This window comes from Echeneis naucrates, chromosome 23 (genome assembly GCF_900963305.1).
Source record: "Echeneis naucrates chromosome 23, fEcheNa1.1, whole genome shotgun sequence".
In the NCBI taxonomy this organism is placed as follows: Eukaryota; Metazoa; Chordata; class Actinopteri; order Carangiformes; family Echeneidae; genus Echeneis; species Echeneis naucrates.
Genome location: NC_042533.1, coordinates 15,599,535 through 15,619,024, shown reverse-complemented (window position 1 = coordinate 15,619,024; position 19,490 = coordinate 15,599,535). Strand labels below are relative to the sequence as shown.

The following is a 19,490-nucleotide window of genomic DNA, read 5'->3' as shown; positions in this document are numbered from 1 at the left end:
GTCGAGCTGTTGAGTGGTGCCACTGTCAGTTTGGCCTTCTGCCTTGAATGAATTCCCACGCATGGCCGCGCGGTCGAGGTGGTAGTGGGGGCCGCGCGAACGCGCACGTACAGTGTCAGAGCAGCTCGGCGTGTGTGCGACCGTCGGGTGTAAACTGGCTGTGGTTGGGCGAATCCGGGGCATAGCTCTGTGGCAGAGTCCGAGTCCACTCACGCTCACACTGACACACACGCAAGGCCAGGTGACTGTGAGCAGCAGCGCCGACTGATCCAGGACGCAGCGTCCAGTGTGGTCTTCCGAGTGAACCCGAGCATCGCCATCATGATGTGGACAGCGAGTCAGGTCTTACGGAGATTCTCCACCTCTCCCGTGAGTAATGCAGCGTTTCTTGCTTCGCTGCTACACAGAAGCTCTGACTGTATTGATATCGGCCAGTAACATCCAGTAGCAGTCGATATGTCTGTGGGCCAGCGATTCACAGTGTTTCCAAGAGTTACTGCTAACCATACCAGAAGGCGATGGAGCAGCCAGCAGGGTCAGTGCTAGTTTGCCACGTACCCCCACCCCACACCCGGCCTTTAATGTACACGCCGTGGAGGAATTGCATCAGCACAGAAGCCCCGCACTGCAGCGGCTTAGTGAGGATACTGCAGAGCTATACCAGGACTGCAGCACCCGTAGTCTCGCCGCAGCTGTCAGAGCTGTCTTACAGCAGGTGAACGCTTTTAAGGAATGTTTTTCAGTGCATCATGACGCACGTTGCAAACTGTGTCAGAGAGTCAGAGATGATAACTCGAGAGTGTACGTGTGCACACTGGAAAGCTGAAATGCACTTGAGCCTGTCACTCTGTGAAGGTGGCCAGTGGATTCCTCGGAGACTGTGACCACTAACCCCACCCCTGGTTACCTTACCCTGCTGGAGAAACAGAGAAAGTTGGTTGAGAGACCATTATAGTTTTTGTTTTTGTTTTGTTTTTTTTTTTAAAAAGGGTTTCTCACCAGATGATTAATTAATTTTACTAATTAGCTTTCAGTCTATATTTCATTAAGATTTGATTTGAAAAACAACAACATAGGCATGCACCTCTGTATGTCTGTATGCATTATATATATATATATATATATATATATATATATATATATATATATATATGTCAATTGTGAATTCACCACCTGTGCCACCAAAACGTTCATAGATCCTAACTTTTGCCTGGTAAGTGGTGAACACCCTTCTCGGTGATTTTAGGAGCTTGGGACTGAAAATTTGAATATCTGCTGCTTTAACTTCAATCACTGTTTTTTACACTGGAGCTTGTGGAGTGGCCCTTTAAGAGTAGTGTTTTATGGGCTCTTCGAGCTCTGGGTTTTTAAGACAGTCACCTGGCTGAGAAGGCCACCTCTGCTATGGTTACATAACATCTTCAGAGGAGGGCCTACAGAGGCCAATCTCTTCCTGTTCAGCAGGAACCTGTGAACATGATGGTGACATGTGAACAGTCTCTGTTCAGATGAATGTGTACATTGTGTGTATGGTGACATTGGGTATGGCTGAAACTAACATGTTGGTCACTCTTGTTGCAGCATCATTACCAGAATAAACTCAAACTAGCTATAATTGGCCAGAGCCTGTTTGGCCAGGAGGTGTACAGCAATCTGAGAAAACAGGGACACAGAGTGGTTGGTGTGTTCACTGTCCCTGACAAAGATGGCAAGGCTGACCCCTTAGGTGAGTGAACTCCTCTTACTTCTTTGTTTACCTTGTTCCTCTGCCTGACAGACTGAGACTTTCTGCACCCATTACTGCCTTCCTTCATACTGATGAGCCTGTGGACTGGTTATATCGGTCTCCGGAGCGTCTATTTCAATTTAATCCACTTTTTGCCACTTGCTACTTATTCACAGACAACAGTTCCTCATGTTCAGAGAGGAAAGCAAAACAAGTTGTACTTTCTGTCCATGCACACCTCAAAGTCCTCAAAGTCCCACATCCAGAGAGTAACTAAGTCTGCGGCAGAAAAATGATTTGAAAGCAGAGTTTCATCACGACTCACAGCTTGGACTTAATCTCAAAAGAAAGCACATCTTTTCTACCCAATGCAAATAACCTCAAGCAATAATTCTTTGTGAAGACACTTAAGAACTAATGGCTGATGTTTACAGACCAGGATATAAAGTATGATGTTATTTAAATTGAATATATTATAATGCAATACAGATACTATAGATGTAATGCTATGCAGTAATGGTGTCTAAAAATTTGAAAAGACAATGATGATCGAAGGTTTGCAACATCTGTAGCAGGATGTGAAGTTAAATATTTATTAGCTATCGCTTTGAGGCAGGATAGAACAACGCCAGGTTTGCCTATTAGCAACCTCAGCTCTAGTTTGTTAGCAAAGACACTTGACTCTTACTAAAATTCAGTATCTTAGAACTATCAAATCAACTGTTCATGATATCAGACTCTTTACTTGACACCACAAATTGTGCAAAAAACATACAACTACTGTCCCACAACTGTTGCACAACCCTCCAATCACCACTGAGTGTTGTGATAATGGTAGCTACTTTCCAACTACCACCCAACAACTATCCAATGACCACCCAATGACATATGTCAACTGTCTAATGACCACCACTGTTCAACAACCCTCGAAGAACACCCCACAACTGTCAAATGACCATGTCAGAACAACCCTACAACTGTCTAACAACCATTCAACAACTTCCCCACAACTGTCCAGTGATCTTTAAACAGCCATCTCATAGCTGTCCAGCAGCCATTCAAGAACTGTCCCACAACCCGACCACCTCTATAACTGATCCCCAACTCTCCAGAGACCAACCAAAAACCATTTCCACAACACTCCAACAGGCCAGAGACTGCTCAACAATCATCTCCCCTAAAAATCTGATGAAAGCTTTACAACCATAGCTTCAGCTGTATCTGCAATTTTTTTTGTGTCTCTCAGACAACCTATAGTAAATTTGCTTGTCAAAAACTTGACAAAAGCATCTCAGGCGTTTGACCTTATTTTCTTGTAAGTGGACATTGCAGAATAGCATAAAAATGCAATAAATAAAAACTTTTACAGGGCAGCACTGTTACCCCACAACAAGAAGGTTGTTGGTTCGGTTCCCAGGCCTAGGTCCTTTGTATGGAGTTTGCATGTTCTCCCCATTCTTGCGTAGGATTCCTCCAGGTACTGCGGTTTCCTTCCACTGTCCAAAGACATGCATGTCTAGGTTAACTGGTGACTCTAAATTGACCGTAGGTGTGAGTGTGAGCATGAGTCATTCTTCGTCTCTGTCTATCTCTGTGTGTTGGCCCTTTGATGGACTGGCAACCTGTCCAGGGTGAGCCCCCCCCTCGATGTGAGCTGGGATTGGCTCTAGCAGCCCTGCGACACGGAAATGGAAAAAGCGATAGAAGATGGATGGATTTCAGATTAAGTGGCCTCTGATGATGACAGGTCTTCGGAGGCCTGTGCCATGGCTGAGCTAAATGTGTGTTGACTGTGTGTGCTCCTGGACAAAGACTGGCCTTGATTCTCTATTAGCAGTGGGATAGTGGTTCCATTGTATATGCACGGAGAAGCTCTGTGTGACCTCAGGATGCAGCTCTTAGGTGAAAAGTCTGGTATTATGCAATTTTTCCAGGAATCATCAGTGTTTCTAGCCATCAACATTTATCTCCTGACTAATTTCTTTTAGCTCCTTTTGTCAACTATTCCCATTTTCAGTGAAGATTTAAATGCAAACTTGAGTGCATCCTCATGTTTCCTATATAACCTCCACAGCTGGACATGAAACTGATCACGATAAGAACTTTTCATCCTTTACTTTTATATAATACCACTGCCTTTAAAATATGGAGATGTCTTGTTTACATGGTGTAGTTTAAATGTACCTGCAGGTTAATGTAGGCTGCTGTCATTACCTTGTGACCTCAGAGGCATACTGGCTGTAGGACCGATCTAGAGGTAACTGGTTTGTGTGTGTTTGGAGATACTGCAAGGCACTAGTTCTAACTGGAGTAAAAGCTTATCTGACTCACTTGGAAGTGACAGAGAAGACATTTTATGACCTGTGTGTTTGTCCATCTTGTCATTTTCTTTCCTTGTTTGCTGTATTTAAAAACACTACAATCGAACAAAGGAAGTCCACAAACTCTGATGTTTAGAGGAGAAAGGGAGAACTGGCATTACATGTGGTTGGAATTTTTTGGAACCTGCAAGTGTCATATCTTAGAAGACCTTCATACATAGTGAAGCAGATATTTTCAGCACAAAGACTAATACATTACAATTTTTTACATCCATGCAGTCAACATTTAAACCTCCATGTGGTGTTATATCATAAATCAGATCTAGGATCAGCATTGATACTGTGAAAGCATAAAAGTGCTCAACCCAGACAAGAACACACTCAGCCTTTATCCAGGCTTATTAAAATGTTTTCTTAAAGGACAGCGTTTTAGTCATTTCTTCAGTTGTCATGACAAAAGATTGACAATGTCAATACAAACAAGATCTATTCAAAATTTGTTTGTATTTAAATATTCTATGTGATCACAGGGAAGACGATTAGACTGAAACCACCAGTTTCTTAAGCTTGTTAAATAAAGAAAGAACCTCATTTGTAGGTACCAGGTAAATGATAAATTGTTTAAGCTGCCTAAACTCTGTTTTTCTATCAGCGGTTGCGGCAGAGAAAGATGGGACACCAGTTTTTAAGTTTCCACGGTGGCGGGTCAAGGGGAAGCCGATCCCTGAGGTGGTGGAGGCCTACAAGGCAGTTGGTGCTGAGCTCAACGTTATGCCCTTCTGCTCCCAGTTTATTCCCATGAACATTATCAACAACCCCAAGCATGGCTCCATCATCTACCACCCCTCCATCCTGCCCCTGCACAGAGGAGCCTCAGCCATCAACTGGTGAGCATAAGGGGAGGGAGGTGCTTAGTGCAAGAGTGGATTAAAAATAAGTTTAAGTGATGGCTAGGGATCTGACAATACAAGGCCATTCCACTCTAAAGTAATATTCATACACCCCAGGAGCAGGAGACTGCATTTGCAATGCATAACATTATGCTAAAAACATCGATTAAATATAAAAGGTCTTTCATTGGGTGAATCATGAATGAATTGAGTTGTCTTTAATTTTAGAATTAAATAAGGTCCGAGATGGGGACTCGAGTCGCACTTAAGTCGCACACTTAAGAGACTTTGAAACGTCTGACGAGCTTAATATCACTACCTTTTTGTCATGGTAATAACCATATGAGGCATCAAGTGCGCGCCTCACGCACTCGTACCTCAGATGACGGTAACCATGGCTGCTCATGTTACCCTTTGAAATTACGTTTTGTTATAAAAACGTCGACAAAGATGACATCAACAAAAGAAACGCAGACTGCAAAATCTGTGATACCAAAATTAAGGACGCTGGATCGCACCTGAAAACTCACCCTGATCGGTAACTTACGTTAAGTCATATTAGCGCATATGGACGGTTAGCATGTTTAGCTTAGCATCAGCTATATAACGTTAACTTAGTTCGCTTGTCACACTTGTCTGCATTGAGTGGCGTTGGCATGATGTAAAATGGACGGGTAACATTACGTTCGGCTGCCACCATTTACTGGCTAACGTTAAACAGAAAAATACACATTTATACTGTCGGCTTACAGGCAGGTTACATGTTGATTGCTGGCCACGTAACGTTAATGTTACAGGTTTATCAGGTTACCATTACACTGGATGATAGAACCCTTATTACAACCAGAACAGACATGAAACTTATATACTTGAGACTTGACTTGGACTTACAAAAATAAACTTGTGAACACCTCTAAATTCCAATTTAGAGTTTAGAATCTCTTGATTCAAACAGGGATCAAACTCTTGGGTGCTACATTTCCCATAATGCAGTTCATTAGCATTTTTACTTAGAACATAGACTGCCTATCAAAGCAGACATAGGTTCCATGCAAGCCAATGCTTAAGTGTCTTGAGCCATCATTCTATCAAATAACCAACACCTCCACTGGTTTGAAAAAAGAAAAAATGTAAATGTAAAACATCCCTACTTCTTATTTGATTTATTAGTTTAGTAAACATTTCCCAAAAGGCTTTATTGTCTCAGTTGTAACACAAAATGATTTTTTTCACTGATGGTCTCATTTAATAACGGAGTATGGCTGTACTAGAGCATGACTACCATGTGATTTAACATTCCATATATGGCAAGTGTCGTTACAGTTTGATCTCTCACAAACTGGTCATCTTATCAGCCTCCACTGTTTGTTTCTGTTCTCCGCCCTGTCTCTATCTCTGAAAAGAAAAGATTCTGTTTGTTTCCAACAGTAGCTGTAGTGCCTGCTCCTGATCTCACTGTAAGCCTGGTTGACACAGGGGGCTAAAGCTACTAGCTTCTAGCCTTAGCTTAAGGGAATGTAGCTTGACTTGGAGACATACACTACTTTTGTCTTGAATGAGCGCTCTCTGGTCTGTGTGCTAACTGTAACATTTTCTTATATCTGAACAGTAGCAAGCACCCATGGCTTCTCTTAAAGCCATGCGATCACAGACACACAACTGTAGGGAGGCAAACACAGCCAATGATCCAAATGTGGATGTATTATGAAAGACTTATCTGATCCTTTACTTCCTCTATCTGATATAAACATAAGTGTGTTATGGCACAGCTCCAGGAGTTTATTTGTTATGGCAGTGCATGTGTTTCTCATCAGGACCCTGATCCACGGTGATAAGAAAGCTGGCTTCACAGTGTTTTGGGCAGACGATGGCTTGGACACCGGGCCAATCCTTCTGCAGAGGGAGTGTGCTGTGCAACCCAATGACACAGTGGACACACTCTACAACCGTTTCCTCTTCCCAGAGGGCATCAATGCCATGGTAACATCCAGAGTCGTGATCACACAAGGATTCAAGCCAAGGGATTGGCACAGCACAAAATAATATATATGTTAAATGAATTAATCTCTAACCAGTTGTTGATGTACTTTCCTACAGTTGCTCAGTTCCCAGTCATTAGGTTTTGATAAATTCCAGCTGCTGTACCACCTGTCTAACATGCTCGGCTCTCACTGTGTCCTCTGGTGCAGGTGGAGTCAGTCCAGCTCATAGCTGATGGAAAGGCACCCCAAATTCCCCAGGCAGAGGAAGGAGCCAGCTACGAAGGCATTCAGAAAAAGTCCAACGCCAAGGCGAGACTGAGTTAGATACTGGAGCGGGTGATGTGATCTGGTGTGGCTAGTTTAGGTTTTAGGCTGCTTTGACTGATTGAGTGAGATGAAACTGTGAGGGCCTTGGAAGTAAAGTCAAGGTGCAGCAAAACACACCTGGGCCACACATCTGCCTCTCCACCATCAAGACCTGGTGGAACGACGGACCACACAAACACAAGAGAAGCAAAAGAAAAGGAAGAAGCAGGAGGGTTAGAGAGCTGTGCTCTTTGAGAAAGGCTGTGGTTTTCTAGAAGGCTACATGTTCTGAGGTCCTGTCATGTGATCCTGGTCTCAGTCTGTGAATCGTTCTCATATCTGCCAGTTTTCTGCAACCTGAAGCAGCTCAGTCTTACACCACGTTCATTCACAAACAGCATGGAAAGTTACTGTTGGCAGGTGGCTGGAGTTTATATAACAGAAGAGGTGTGGCCGATCTTAGCCGCTCTCTGGTTTGTCACTTGCAGCCACGTTGCTGTAAGTGTCCAAATGTGCTATTCTTAGTGCACAGGATTACTTTCCATGTGTCACAGCCAGCTGTTGGGTTATGCTCTCCTTCTCAGAAAGATAGGCAAGCTTCTCTGAAAAATCTGTGTAGTTATTAACATGTTGACTCCAGCTTTTGTCCCTCCCCCAGGTTGACCTGGCCCAGCCAGCTGAGGCCATCCATAACTGGATTCGTGGCCACGATAAAGTTCCTGGTGCCTGGACTGTTATTGATGGTCAGGTGTGTTTCCTGTAACTCATAAACAAAGAAAATGGGCACACTGCTCAAAGGTCACATGGCGGTGGTATTTTTGGATTGAGGCTGATACTCCTGGAAAATTCCTAAATGATCTGAAAATCCTTTCTGTAGACATCTAATAACTGCTTATTTTCAAGGATATAATAGAAGTCCTTTTATAGAGAGTAGCTGTTAAGACTTTATTTCAGAATAATGAAAGTAGAGACAAAAATTTTGGCATCAGGGCCTAATGTCTCTGTGTTCTTCCTCAGTCTGTCACACTCTATGGCTCATCCATGTTAGGGGGGAAAGCTCCTGATGGTCAGACCCTGGAGATAGAAGGGGCATCCCGACCTGGCCTGGTCACCAAGAAGGGACTTGTCCTGCATGGAACTGATGGGAAAGCTGTGAGTATCTCTGCATGTTCTTGTACTACAGAAAAAATATTCAGAACAAACAAGTGTTTGGCAGTGTCTCTGTAGGTTGCAGGTCTCAGTGCTTCTTGATTATTCGGTATATGCCAGCCTGCCTCCTCTTGTTACGTTAACTATACTTCTCCCTCTGTTTGGTCCACAGCTCCTGGTCAAGAGCTTGCAGTTTGAGGATGGTAAGATGATCCCTGCTTCCAAATACTTCTCCTCTGGAGAGGGCGCCAGTGTGGAGCTAACAGACAATGAGAAGAGGGTGGCAGAGGAGATCAGGGCAAGTGAACCGCTGTCAGCTGATTCTTTCTAAGCTAGTGTTTGACTTTCACTGTAAATTATTTAAATAACAATCCTCTCTCCTCACAGAACATCTGGAAGGGCATTCTCAGCAATGTCCCAACCATCAATGACAACACAGACTTCTTCAAGTCCGGCGCTGCCTCCATGGATGTGGTCAGGTGGGAGAGGCTTCTCTACAAGACAGAATCTGCTTACTTCTATACTTTTCAACAAAGTGCCAGTGTCACCATCACTCAGTGTAATCTACATTCATGCCGTTTTACCTTATACCTTACATATAACTCCAATGGTAGTTTTTTTTTTTTTTTAAGACAATCCGAAAAGCATTTCTCAGCTTTTTTTCATGAGACCTGGTGTTCACCAGTGTGTTTATAGCCCCCAGGCATTGATGTTTATTGCCGTTTATGAGCTAATAGCACATAACAAAACACTCTGAATGCAAGATGTGAACATTTCTCTGTGGACTGAGACCTTTGATACTTACACTGCATTGATGAATCAAAGATTGCATGGAGGTCAAATTTTATAATAATGTTCATAAACTTTATTTATTTTTATATAATACTTTTCAAATAGAGTACAAAGTGCTTCACAGGTGCCAAAAATAAAATACTGTAATAAAACCACATAAGAGATAAAAATAGTGTCCATTCAAGACAAAGTAAAATAAAAACTAAGGCTGTCAAATGATTGAAATTTTTAATTAGATTAATCTCATGGCTGCTGTGGATAAATTTAGACTAAACTTCATTAATATTCATTTATTATTAATTGTGTTTCATTTTGTGGGGGGCTAAAAAATTTATGAAAGAAGGCAATATGTAAATACTTAAGATGATTGCTGAAACTATAGAGTAGATGCGGTGTCCAGATTGCAATATATAAATAAATAAATAAATAAAACATACCAGCCAGATCATATTTATTTATCATATTTGGCAAACAAAAAAATTAATGTGGCACTTTTATTCATCTTTTAGCCAGCTGCTGAGACGGACTCACTTGACTACTTGTTTATCAGAGAGGAGAACTGACAGCTTCTTATGTACAGTTTTACCTGGAGTGGCGAGATATTTGCAAGCCAGCAATATCAGCTTTTCATGGGATCCTGAATGAGCTGATCACTAGTGATCACCCATCACTATTGACCAACTGCAAGGGACAGCCCTGTTAACTAATACTCGGCTTTGCTCTGTTCTGCAACCGCCATCTTGGACAGCAATTTATGGCAACTCTGCTTGAGCAAACTTCATTAGCGTCACCTATATGCATTACCAGAGACATTTTTTTCAGCATTTTGACATGCTTAATTGTGTTAAAAATTTTAATCAAATGAATTGTGCAAATTCATCATTCTGGATTACCGCATTAATTTTGACAGTCCTAATAAAAACATAAATGATAAAACCAGTAAGAACTTACGGGGAAAAAAACACTGAGTACTGAGTTGATTAAATATCTGTGTGTGTGTGTGTGTGTGTGTTCGTGTTTGTCTAGGCTGGTGGAAGAGGTGAAGCAGAAATGTGCGGGTATGCAACTGCAGAACGAGGATGTGTACATGTATACCACCTTTCAGGATTTCATCCAGATGTTTGTCCGCAAGCTGAGAGGAGATGACCAGAAGGAGGAGCTGGTTATTGACTATGTGAGTTAGAGTCAGTGTGTCCTTCAAATTCACCTCATTTAGCCTTCGGCAGAAAGAGACAGCAACTTTCTCCATATATGGTCCTTGTTTCAATTGAACAGAATCATGTACTGTATTTTCCAGATTATAAGCCACTACTTTTTTCATACGCTTTGAACCCTGCGGTTTAAACAACTATGCAGCTAATTTATGGATTTTTATGGGTAACAAGCTTCATGCCACCAATACATTTAGCATCACATCAGACCAATGAAATTACAAAACAGGTCACAGTGGACTGATGAAATTGTTGGAATGAAATTAAACGCATCCACACTAAATTCTTCAGATCAGTCATTTATTTTGCGCTTCATTCACACACATTCACATACCCTTATCATGGAAAACACACAAAGTAATGCATATGATGCAGCTTTCAAGTTAAAGTCGATCGATCTGGCGAAAAGGCGAAATCTTTGTGTAACATAATTCCTGCCATATGTCATTTCCTCACATATTTCTGACACCTGCGGCTTATAAACAAGTGCAACCTATGTATGTACAAAACTGTTTTTCTCTTTAAATTTAGTGGGTGTGTCTTATATTCAGGTGTGCTCTATAGTCCGGAAATTACAGTAATTACTTCATATTGTTTATTGCTTCCAGGCAACCAAAGAAGTGAACAGCATGACAGTAAAAATGCCTTACCAGTGTTTCATCAATGGCAAGTTTGAAGATGCAGAGAGCGGGAAAACTTATGACACTATTAACCCCACTGACGGATCTGTGAGTACGCAAACATCCAAGAACCTCAAAAGATTAATTTGATAATTTACTATGCATCATCATGACCTCTTTTACCCAGGTGATATGTAAAGTGTCCTATGCCTCAGTCGGGGATGTGGACCGGGCGGTAGCAGCTGCCAAAGAAGCTTATGAAATTGGCCCCTGGGGCAAGATGAACCCAAGAGACAGAGGAAGTTTGCTTTACAAGTAAGTAGCTCAACCTAGAGGACTGCAATGAGCTCACATGATCACCAAGGCTAGAGATACTGTATGAAGAGAAGGCATCAATTCAGTCTAAAAACACTCAGTAAATCACCTCAGTAAAAAAGTGGACTCTTACTTAAACCAGATAACACATATTTTATGTTTCAGTTTGTCATTATTTCTAATAAAAAACCTTTCTGATAAAAATCTGTACATATATATATATATGAGGCGGGGTCGGCCCAAGGACCTTTGAACTATGAGGCAACAGCAGTAACTGCTGTGCCCTTATGCTGCCATGTTTTTAGGTTTCTGTTAATATCACAGTGACTCAGTGACAGTTGTCCACGCATCATTAAACACCATGACCAGGACCTGGTTGCCACTGATTTGGCAGTTTTAACAAGACAGTTTCATTTAATGTAAAATAAAAACAAGATTAAAAGAAGCTCAATTACAGTTCAAGGTGTAACTAGGTCAATCCATGCTGATTATTACTTCCTGGTGTTTCTTTTCAAAGTCACACTGTGACCTCCTCTGTATAGGCTTGCAGACCTGATGGAGGAACACCAGGAGGAGCTAGCCACCATCGAGTCCATTGATTCAGGGGCCGTGTATACACTGGCCCTCAAGACCCATGTAGGCATGTCCATCCAGACCTTCCGCTACTTTGCTGGCTGGTGTGACAAGGTCCAGGTGGGTTCATGATCAATGGGACTAATAGGTTGTTGGTTGTTTTTTGACTTATTGTATTGTATGCTTCCTGATCTGAATAAATATTTCATTTCATGTGCAAACATGCAAATGACGATAAATCAACCTTGAACCCCAAACAGCCTTTAGCTAGCACACTAACTTTACACACACTTTATAAAGGGTAGTTATAAAGTTGGACTGAATTAAATCCCATGCTGGTTTTAATTCTGCAAATTCTTTTGGTTTCAGGGTAAGACAATTCCCATCAACCAGGCCAGGCCCAACCGCAATCTGACCTTTACCAAGAAAGAACCTCTGGGGTAACTCCAGCACCACATTGTACACATGGTACCACACCATGTATTTATAGTCAGTAGGTTGTGTGTATTTACTGAGTGCAGAGTTGTGTGTTTTTTCTCCAACAGTGTGTGTGCTATTGTCATCCCATGGAACTACCCTCTTATGATGTTGGCATGGAAGAGTGCTGCCTGCCTCGCAGCTGGAAACACACTTGTGCTTAAGCCTGCACAGGTGAGCTAATAATATGCAGTACACGGACAACCAGTGTATGCAATGAACATGCTGTGTTTGTGTAGCTGTAGAAGGAGCCAGTGTTTAATGGTAAATGGTGAAGATCCCATACAGTCTAAATATAGACTTCAATGTGGTTTTTGATTATAAATCAGGTCTAGGTTCGATATTAATGAAGTGAAAGAATCTTAGTCCACAGAAAATCGCTCAGTCTCTATTTTGAAGTTGAGCCTTAAAACTAGCTCTCAGGATTTCTGGAACATAAGAACTTCCACAACCAAAAGCCCAGCTGGACCTGCTATCCAACTTTGCAGGAGTTGGTTTCTCTGAAATCTGCAGATCAGAGTCTCCCTTCTGATTAGCTATTTGACCTATTGTGAGTAGAGGTCCAGAGAGAAGCGTTTTCTCAGCTACATTGAGGTAGTTTGTGATTCTTAAAACCGCAAATATTTTTTCTTATGGACGTTTAATTTAATTTTATATGTCCATAATTTAATTTAATTATGGACAATTAAGATAAAACACTGAAGAAGTAAAATTATGACCTCCAACACTTCGAATAGTGGAAGGATTAAATTAAAAATTTGTTGGTTTGTTTCACATTCCGTGTCATAGCCGTATTATGTCACAGGTGGATTACTCGTCTTTTGATTTGTTTAGCCTGTGGTTGCCACGGTGATTCATGGTGTTTGGGTCACGTGGGCTCTGGGTATGAATGCCATAGGTGATATAGGAGGCTCAGTCACCGGCACACACTGGGAGGAGAGAGGTGTGCATGGTAGCCGTAATTTTTTGTTGACTGCTTTCACTGTTTTCATCGCTTTTCGTTTGCGTTGATCACTTTATTGCTTTGTTACATTTTGCAGAAAGTGCGCACATTTACATCTTTATTGCATTTGTAACTAAAAGCCGTCTGAGGAGCTGTATTGTTTCATTAAATAGTGCAAAACTCTAACTGGACTCAGCATGCTTATGTAAGCAACAGCACGTCATACAAACATACAGGACCGCACACTCTTACAGCGACTTTGGAGGACAGGCAAGTCGCTACATTACGCCTCTCTCTTCACCCTATGGTTTAGTTTTATCCAAATGAATAGAGGCTGGCCAAGCCTAGTTTTACATACCTTTTCTAATATTTACAGGTCACTCCATTGACAGCACTGAAGTTTGCTGAGCTCTCAGTAAATGCTGGTATTCCCAAAGGAGTCATCAACATTTTGCCAGGATCAGGTAATTAATTAATTAACACAAATACAGCAACTTCATATTATAAATCCTTGTCCTTCTCACTTGTTATTTTGCCCCAAATGTTAGAACCTTAAGTAAAACATTTCTGATTTCAGTCAGAAAAAAATAATTTTTTCGTCTTCACGCTGCTTGATTTGAATCATCAGTGGATCAGGCCCACAGGAATGCAATGCTATGAAAGAAAAAGTTTAGAAAAATGTCAAAATTCTGTTGTACATTAATTTATTTTGAAGAAATCTCCCCAGGCTTTTGTATGGTGTGCATTTTAGGTTCTCTCATTTTAGATGTTTATTATCGTATGACATGATAAAAAACACTCAATAAGTTAATCATGTATATCACAGTCTGATTCTTTAGAGCGCCACTGTCTCAGAAATGAATAAAATACATCAGTGCATCACATCATATCACTAGTTCACATTTTCTTTCACGGCCATCAAAATACACACAAGATCCTCCAAGATCCATTTAATATGAATCAAAAATTTTCCCAGTGAACTCTGGCATATGCAATTTGATACTGGCCCTGGTAGAGGTCTTCACTTTCGGGAGAGCTCTTATAGTTTTTTTGTTGTCCCAAACCAACCCCCCCCATCCCCACCCCACAGGTGGCATGGTGGGGCAGCGTCTGTCCGACCACCCCGATATCCGCAAGCTGGGCTTCACAGGGTCCACACCGATTGGGAAACAGATCATGAAGAGGTACAGTCAAACAAACTAACTGCTCATTGGGTTAGATGACCCTCCCGTTGTATTTCATGCTCTTCCTCTGCAGCTGTGCCCTCAGTAACCTGAAGAAGGTTTCTCTGGAGCTGGGAGGGAAGTCGCCACTCATAATTTTCAGTGACTGTGACATGGACAAGGCTGTTCGAATGGTAAACTATACTCACAAAGAGATGGGGGGAAATATACTGGAGGGTGGGGGATACAGTCTGCAGTACACTGACACACATGTAATATGAACATGACATGAACACAAGGTTTGTCAGCAAAAAGTTTAAATACCACTGCTGCTAACTCTGTGTGTGTGTGTGTGTGTGTGTGTGTGTGTGTGTGTGTGTGTGTGTGTGTGCGCGTGTGTGTGTGTGTGTGTGTGTGTGTGTGCGCGTGTGTGTGTCCCACAGGGTATGAGCTCTGTGTATTTCAACAAAGGTGAGAATTGCATTGCTGCTGGTCGCCTGTTTGTGGAGGAGTCGATTCATGATGAATTCATTAGCCGTGTGGTGAGTGAAACTTGTCCTCCTCTGGTGCAAACACTGTGAATCTGAGTGTGTTATAACATACAGCAGGGGTACTCATCAGACACACAGAGGCCAAAATATTCTAAAGCTTTGTCTGTAGTCAGGTTCCAACTCCAAAAACACTGGCTCCTATAGTACGATTCCCATAACAAACATGAAGAGCTTTCACCACCCTCTTTCTCCAAGGTGGAGGAGATCAAGAAGATGAAGATTGGAGATCCTCTGGATCGCTCCACAGACCACGGCCCACAGAATCATAGAGCCCACCTGGACAAGCTGCTGGAGTACTGCGACGTTGGTGTGAAGGAGGGGGCCACATTGGTGTACGGAGGCCGACAGGTTGACCGCCCAGGTAAAACAGAGGGGTGTCCACACAGAGTACTGGAGTACTGCATCACTACATTTAAGACCAGTCTTATTTCCATACCATCATGCGTGTCTTTATTTATTCAGCAGTGTCTTACAAATTATGTTTTGTTTCTATTGTGTATGTATATGTATGTGTATATGCGTATATGTGTGTGTGTGTGTGTGTGTATGTATATATATATATATATATATATATATATATATATATATATTCTGTTTTGCTTATAAATAAACAGATCTCGATTCTATATTAATAATTTACAGCTTTTTCATTCCACCCAGACTAAAATTATTTGAGCACTGTACATATATTGTTATGGTTAATATAGTATCATTGTTCACGCCAGCTTGTCATGGTCACCTTCCCTCAGGTTTTTTCATGGAGCCCACTGTGTTTACTGATGTGGAGGACCACATGTTCATCGCCAAAGAGGAGTCTTTTGGCCCCGTCATGGTGGTGTCCAAATTCAAAGATGGGTAAGTCATTAAAATGGGCAAAGCATCATCTAGCCATCATACACTCACAGGCCCTATTCTCTGTGTTGTCCAAATAGTGATGTGGATGGTGTGCTGCAGAGAGCCAATGACACAGAGTATGGCTTAGCCTCTGGTGTTTTCACCCGTGACATCAACAAAGCCATGTATGTGAGTGAGCAGCTGGAGGCTGGAACAGTATTCGTCAACACCTACAACAAGACTGACGTGGCTTCACCTTTTGGAGGCTTCAAGCAGTCGGGCTTCGGCAAAGATCTCGGTGAGTATTGACATGGTGGCAGATGACTGTTATGTCACCACAGCAACAAGTTTCGAGCGTTATCACTGACATAGGTCTGTGCTCTGTCTCATCCTCAGGAGAGGACGCTCTTATGGAATACCTCAAGACCAAAGCAGTGACTGTGGAGTACTGAGACCTGAACTTTGACCTACACCTGAACAGAAAGGGGCTCATCTATGTTCTTCACTAAGACATCCAGCTTCTTACAGCATTGCTTCTGGACTGTGTGTGTGTGTGTGTGTGTGTGTGTGTGTGTGTGTGTGTGTGTGTGTGTGTGTGTGTGTGTGTGTGTGTGTGTGTGTGTGTGTGTGTGTGTGTGTGTGTGTGTGTGTGTGTGTGTGTGTGTGTGTGTGTGTGTGTGTGTGTGTGTGTGTGTGTGTGTGTAAATATATTGTATGAATGATAGTAGAGTGTGTTTGTCTGTGGGCCACTGTTTGGACAATGTGCCTGTTTGAGTGATGAAACTCGCATCCTGGACAAGGGATATGCGGCTTTTACCCATCTGAGCTGAACAGTGCTTCACCTGACCAGAGCTTCGAAGTCTTGTCAAAGTTTTGGCCTAATCAAAGTGTGTTTTTATTACAACACAATCACATATCCGACAGTATTCATACATGTAAAAAAGGTCCTTATAAAAATTGACAATTCAGCGCAACTTCCTCCTCTGATGCTGCTTTCACCATTCCTCTGGTTTCTTTTCAGGCAGAAAAGAGTTGAGTTCCCACAGACTGATCTCTATGTGAATGTCTTGATGGCAATGGTCTGTTGGGTTATGGTCAGGAGTATCAAGTGCCCACTAAGATAGTGAGCTACTGGATTGGACAGATATTAATTTTCATTTTAGCAAAACATGCTTTAGGTTACAGCTGAATTCATATTCCACATGAATGGTGTGGACTGTTAGCAAAGGACTCGTTCAGAACTAGTTTTAAAATGGTGTGTGAACCTAAGATTCATTGAGGAAGCTTTTGTGATCTAACCAGATGCAACTACATTATTTTAGCAGTGTACACAAATCCATCCTGGGGAACATTAAAAGACACCTAGTCTGATGGAATGCGATGAAGAACCTCCTCTGTCACATGCTAATCAGTCCCAACACAGTTTCACCATCAGCTGAAAAGATTTAAATGTTTCCAGAGTCTGAGCTCAAGATCCAATTACTGTCCTTGTTCAACTCCATCACCAGGTCAATGTTTCAAACATTGGAGAAAAAATAAGAAGTGGATCTGGGGCTTAAAGTAACTTAACACCAGCTTGAGAAGCGCTTTAATACACCTCTAAGCTCACCTGCCATTGTGAAGTCGCATTCTGTTGACCCATCTGGGAGAACGTGTCAGGATCACTGTAGCGTGGGAGGAAGTTAAAATATTGGAGGAGAAAAAAGACAGATTTTACATTTCAGTAGAAAATGCTCAATCTTTATAAACACATCTGCACCGTTATTAAGAACTCAAAGTATTTAGTCACTACATAATCATGGTAAGCTAGCAGTGTATCAACTTCATCATTACACTTTGGTTGTTCACATCGCTTCCTTGAGCTGTCTCCTCCTTTACACATTCTCTCCTCCTATCTTCGAATGAAACTTTTTTGTACATTTTTTTTTAGCAAATGTTGGAAAAGGCTATCAGATATATTTTTGACATTGTATTTGTCAGACAGAAGAAGACTCTGTTATAACACTGTTACTTTCTCAAAAGACCAGCTAGATGTTTTTATCACTACTGTGAAGTTGTGGAATAGGTTTTCTATTTGTCCGCCATTGCCAGCGAAGGCAGCAAGGACTACAAAATCAAGTTTTCCTTCTTACACCTCTGTCCCTTCAATAAAGTTTGGTTTGAATTTTACTGTGTAATCTTGCTGTTAAATGAAAAATATAGCAAACAACATCAATGAATGTACAATGTACAATTTACTGTTTTGCAAATTTGCCAGCACACTGGTAATTACCTTCATACCCAACAGGTAGGGAGCTCCATTCCAGATAATCAAATCTGCATTCTACCTAATAATTATCAGGAGGTAACTGGTGAGTGGTTGTAGAAAGAAGTCAGTAAACATTTTCCCAATGGTTTTTATGTAGTCAGACTCTAGTTTCAAGTCCTCTTCATTTCAATTATATATATATGGCTGACAACCAAATCACAAAGGCAAATATGCCATGATGGATTGACACTTGTAGACAGGGCAGCCAGCAACAAAGTAATGTCACAAATGGGCCTGAAATGAAGATCTTTTGAAAGTATTGGTGATCACAAAGTTCAAAGACAACAAATTGTGTTGTCTGTAGTGATGTAGTGATGACCCCTTTTCAGGACCTTTGCAATTCGCTCTGGCATGCTGTCAACTTCCCAACCACATCCTGACTGATTGCAGCTCATTTTTGCATAATTGGTAAGACTTCGTCTTTGTTAGTCCACTTCGTCTCTTGAGGATTCACCAAAATTGGGATTAAGGTCTGGAGAGTTTCCATGGACGCAAAATGTCAATGTTTTGTTTCCCTGAACCACATAGTTGTCACTTTTGCCTTGCGGCAAGGTGCCCCATCATGCTGGAAAAGGCATTGTTTGCACCAAGCTGTTGTTGGAATGTTGGAGGATATTTTGGTACCATCCTTTATTCATGGTTGTTTTTAGGCAAAATTGTGAGGGAGCCCTCTCCCCACTCTACTTGAATGGTCTCAGGATGATTTACTGTTGGCATGACACAGTACTGATGGTAACGCTCACCTTCTTCTTACAAGCATTTTCCCAGATGTCCTAATCAAAGGGAAAGGGGATTCATCAGATTAAAAAAATTGACTCCAGTCCAATACCGTTCAAGGATTCAAAGTAGAAGATTGTGTCAATGTCCTATTGTTGTCTTAGTGTGTTGTCTAGGTGTGTATTGTGTGTGTACCTTGTTTGTATTTTAAGTATGTATTTGTGGTGTCATATGTATATTAGTGTTCTGGATGTTTTGGGAATACATATTGTAAGCATTTGGTCCAGCAGCCTTTTTCCACTACAATTGAACCTCTTTCTTTGAAGTTCCTGATGATCTCTTGATTTAGCTGCAATCATACTAGCAGCAGTATCCTTGCCTACGAAAACTTTTTGTGCAATGATGACTGGACAAGTTTCCTTGCAAGAAACCATGATTAACAGAAGCAGAACAATGATCTCAAACACCATCCTCCTTTTTAGAGCTTCCAGTCTATTATTTTAACTCAACCAGCATTAGAGTGATCTCCAACCTTGTCAACACACTTACCTGTGTTAACATGAGAATCACAGAAATTATATCAGCTGGTCCTTCTGTGGCATGGCTGAAATG

General features: G+C 41.6%; 1 protein-coding gene across 1 annotated transcript; it reads left to right on the top strand.

Annotated features, from left to right (window-relative positions):
* Window positions 1–169: 169 nt before the first annotated feature.
* aldh1l2 (aldehyde dehydrogenase 1 family, member L2) lies at window positions 170–17,993 on the top strand. Its single transcript, XM_029494782.1, has 23 exons — window positions 170–369; window positions 1,582–1,726; window positions 4,700–4,934; window positions 6,752–6,917; window positions 7,127–7,228; window positions 7,884–7,973; window positions 8,243–8,377; window positions 8,547–8,672; window positions 8,762–8,853; window positions 10,193–10,340; window positions 10,986–11,105; window positions 11,185–11,312; window positions 11,855–12,005; window positions 12,255–12,325; window positions 12,431–12,536; window positions 13,682–13,769; window positions 14,396–14,489; window positions 14,563–14,662; window positions 14,912–15,010; window positions 15,215–15,380; window positions 15,769–15,874; window positions 15,952–16,151; window positions 16,250–17,993. Exons 1-23 carry the CDS (start codon window positions 322–324, stop codon window positions 16,303–16,305), a joined length of 2,772 nt encoding a protein of 923 aa, XP_029350642.1. The 5' UTR covers window positions 170–321; the 3' UTR covers window positions 16,306–17,993.
* Window positions 17,994–19,490: the final 1,497 nt, after the last annotated feature.

Bases quoted from the DNA above. Each gene is read 5' to 3' on its own strand.
- aldh1l2 (XM_029494782.1), top strand. From the start codon at position 322: ATGATGTGGACAGCGAGTCAGGTCTTACGGAGATTCTCCACCTCTCCC. The intron at 4,935-6,751 runs GTGAGCATAAGG...GTTTCTCATCAG, and splicing joins GGAGCCTCAGCCATCAACTG to GACCCTGATCCACGGTGATA. The intron at 15,875-15,951 runs GTAAGTCATTAA...TTGTCCAAATAG, and splicing joins GTGTCCAAATTCAAAGATGG to TGATGTGGATGGTGTGCTGC.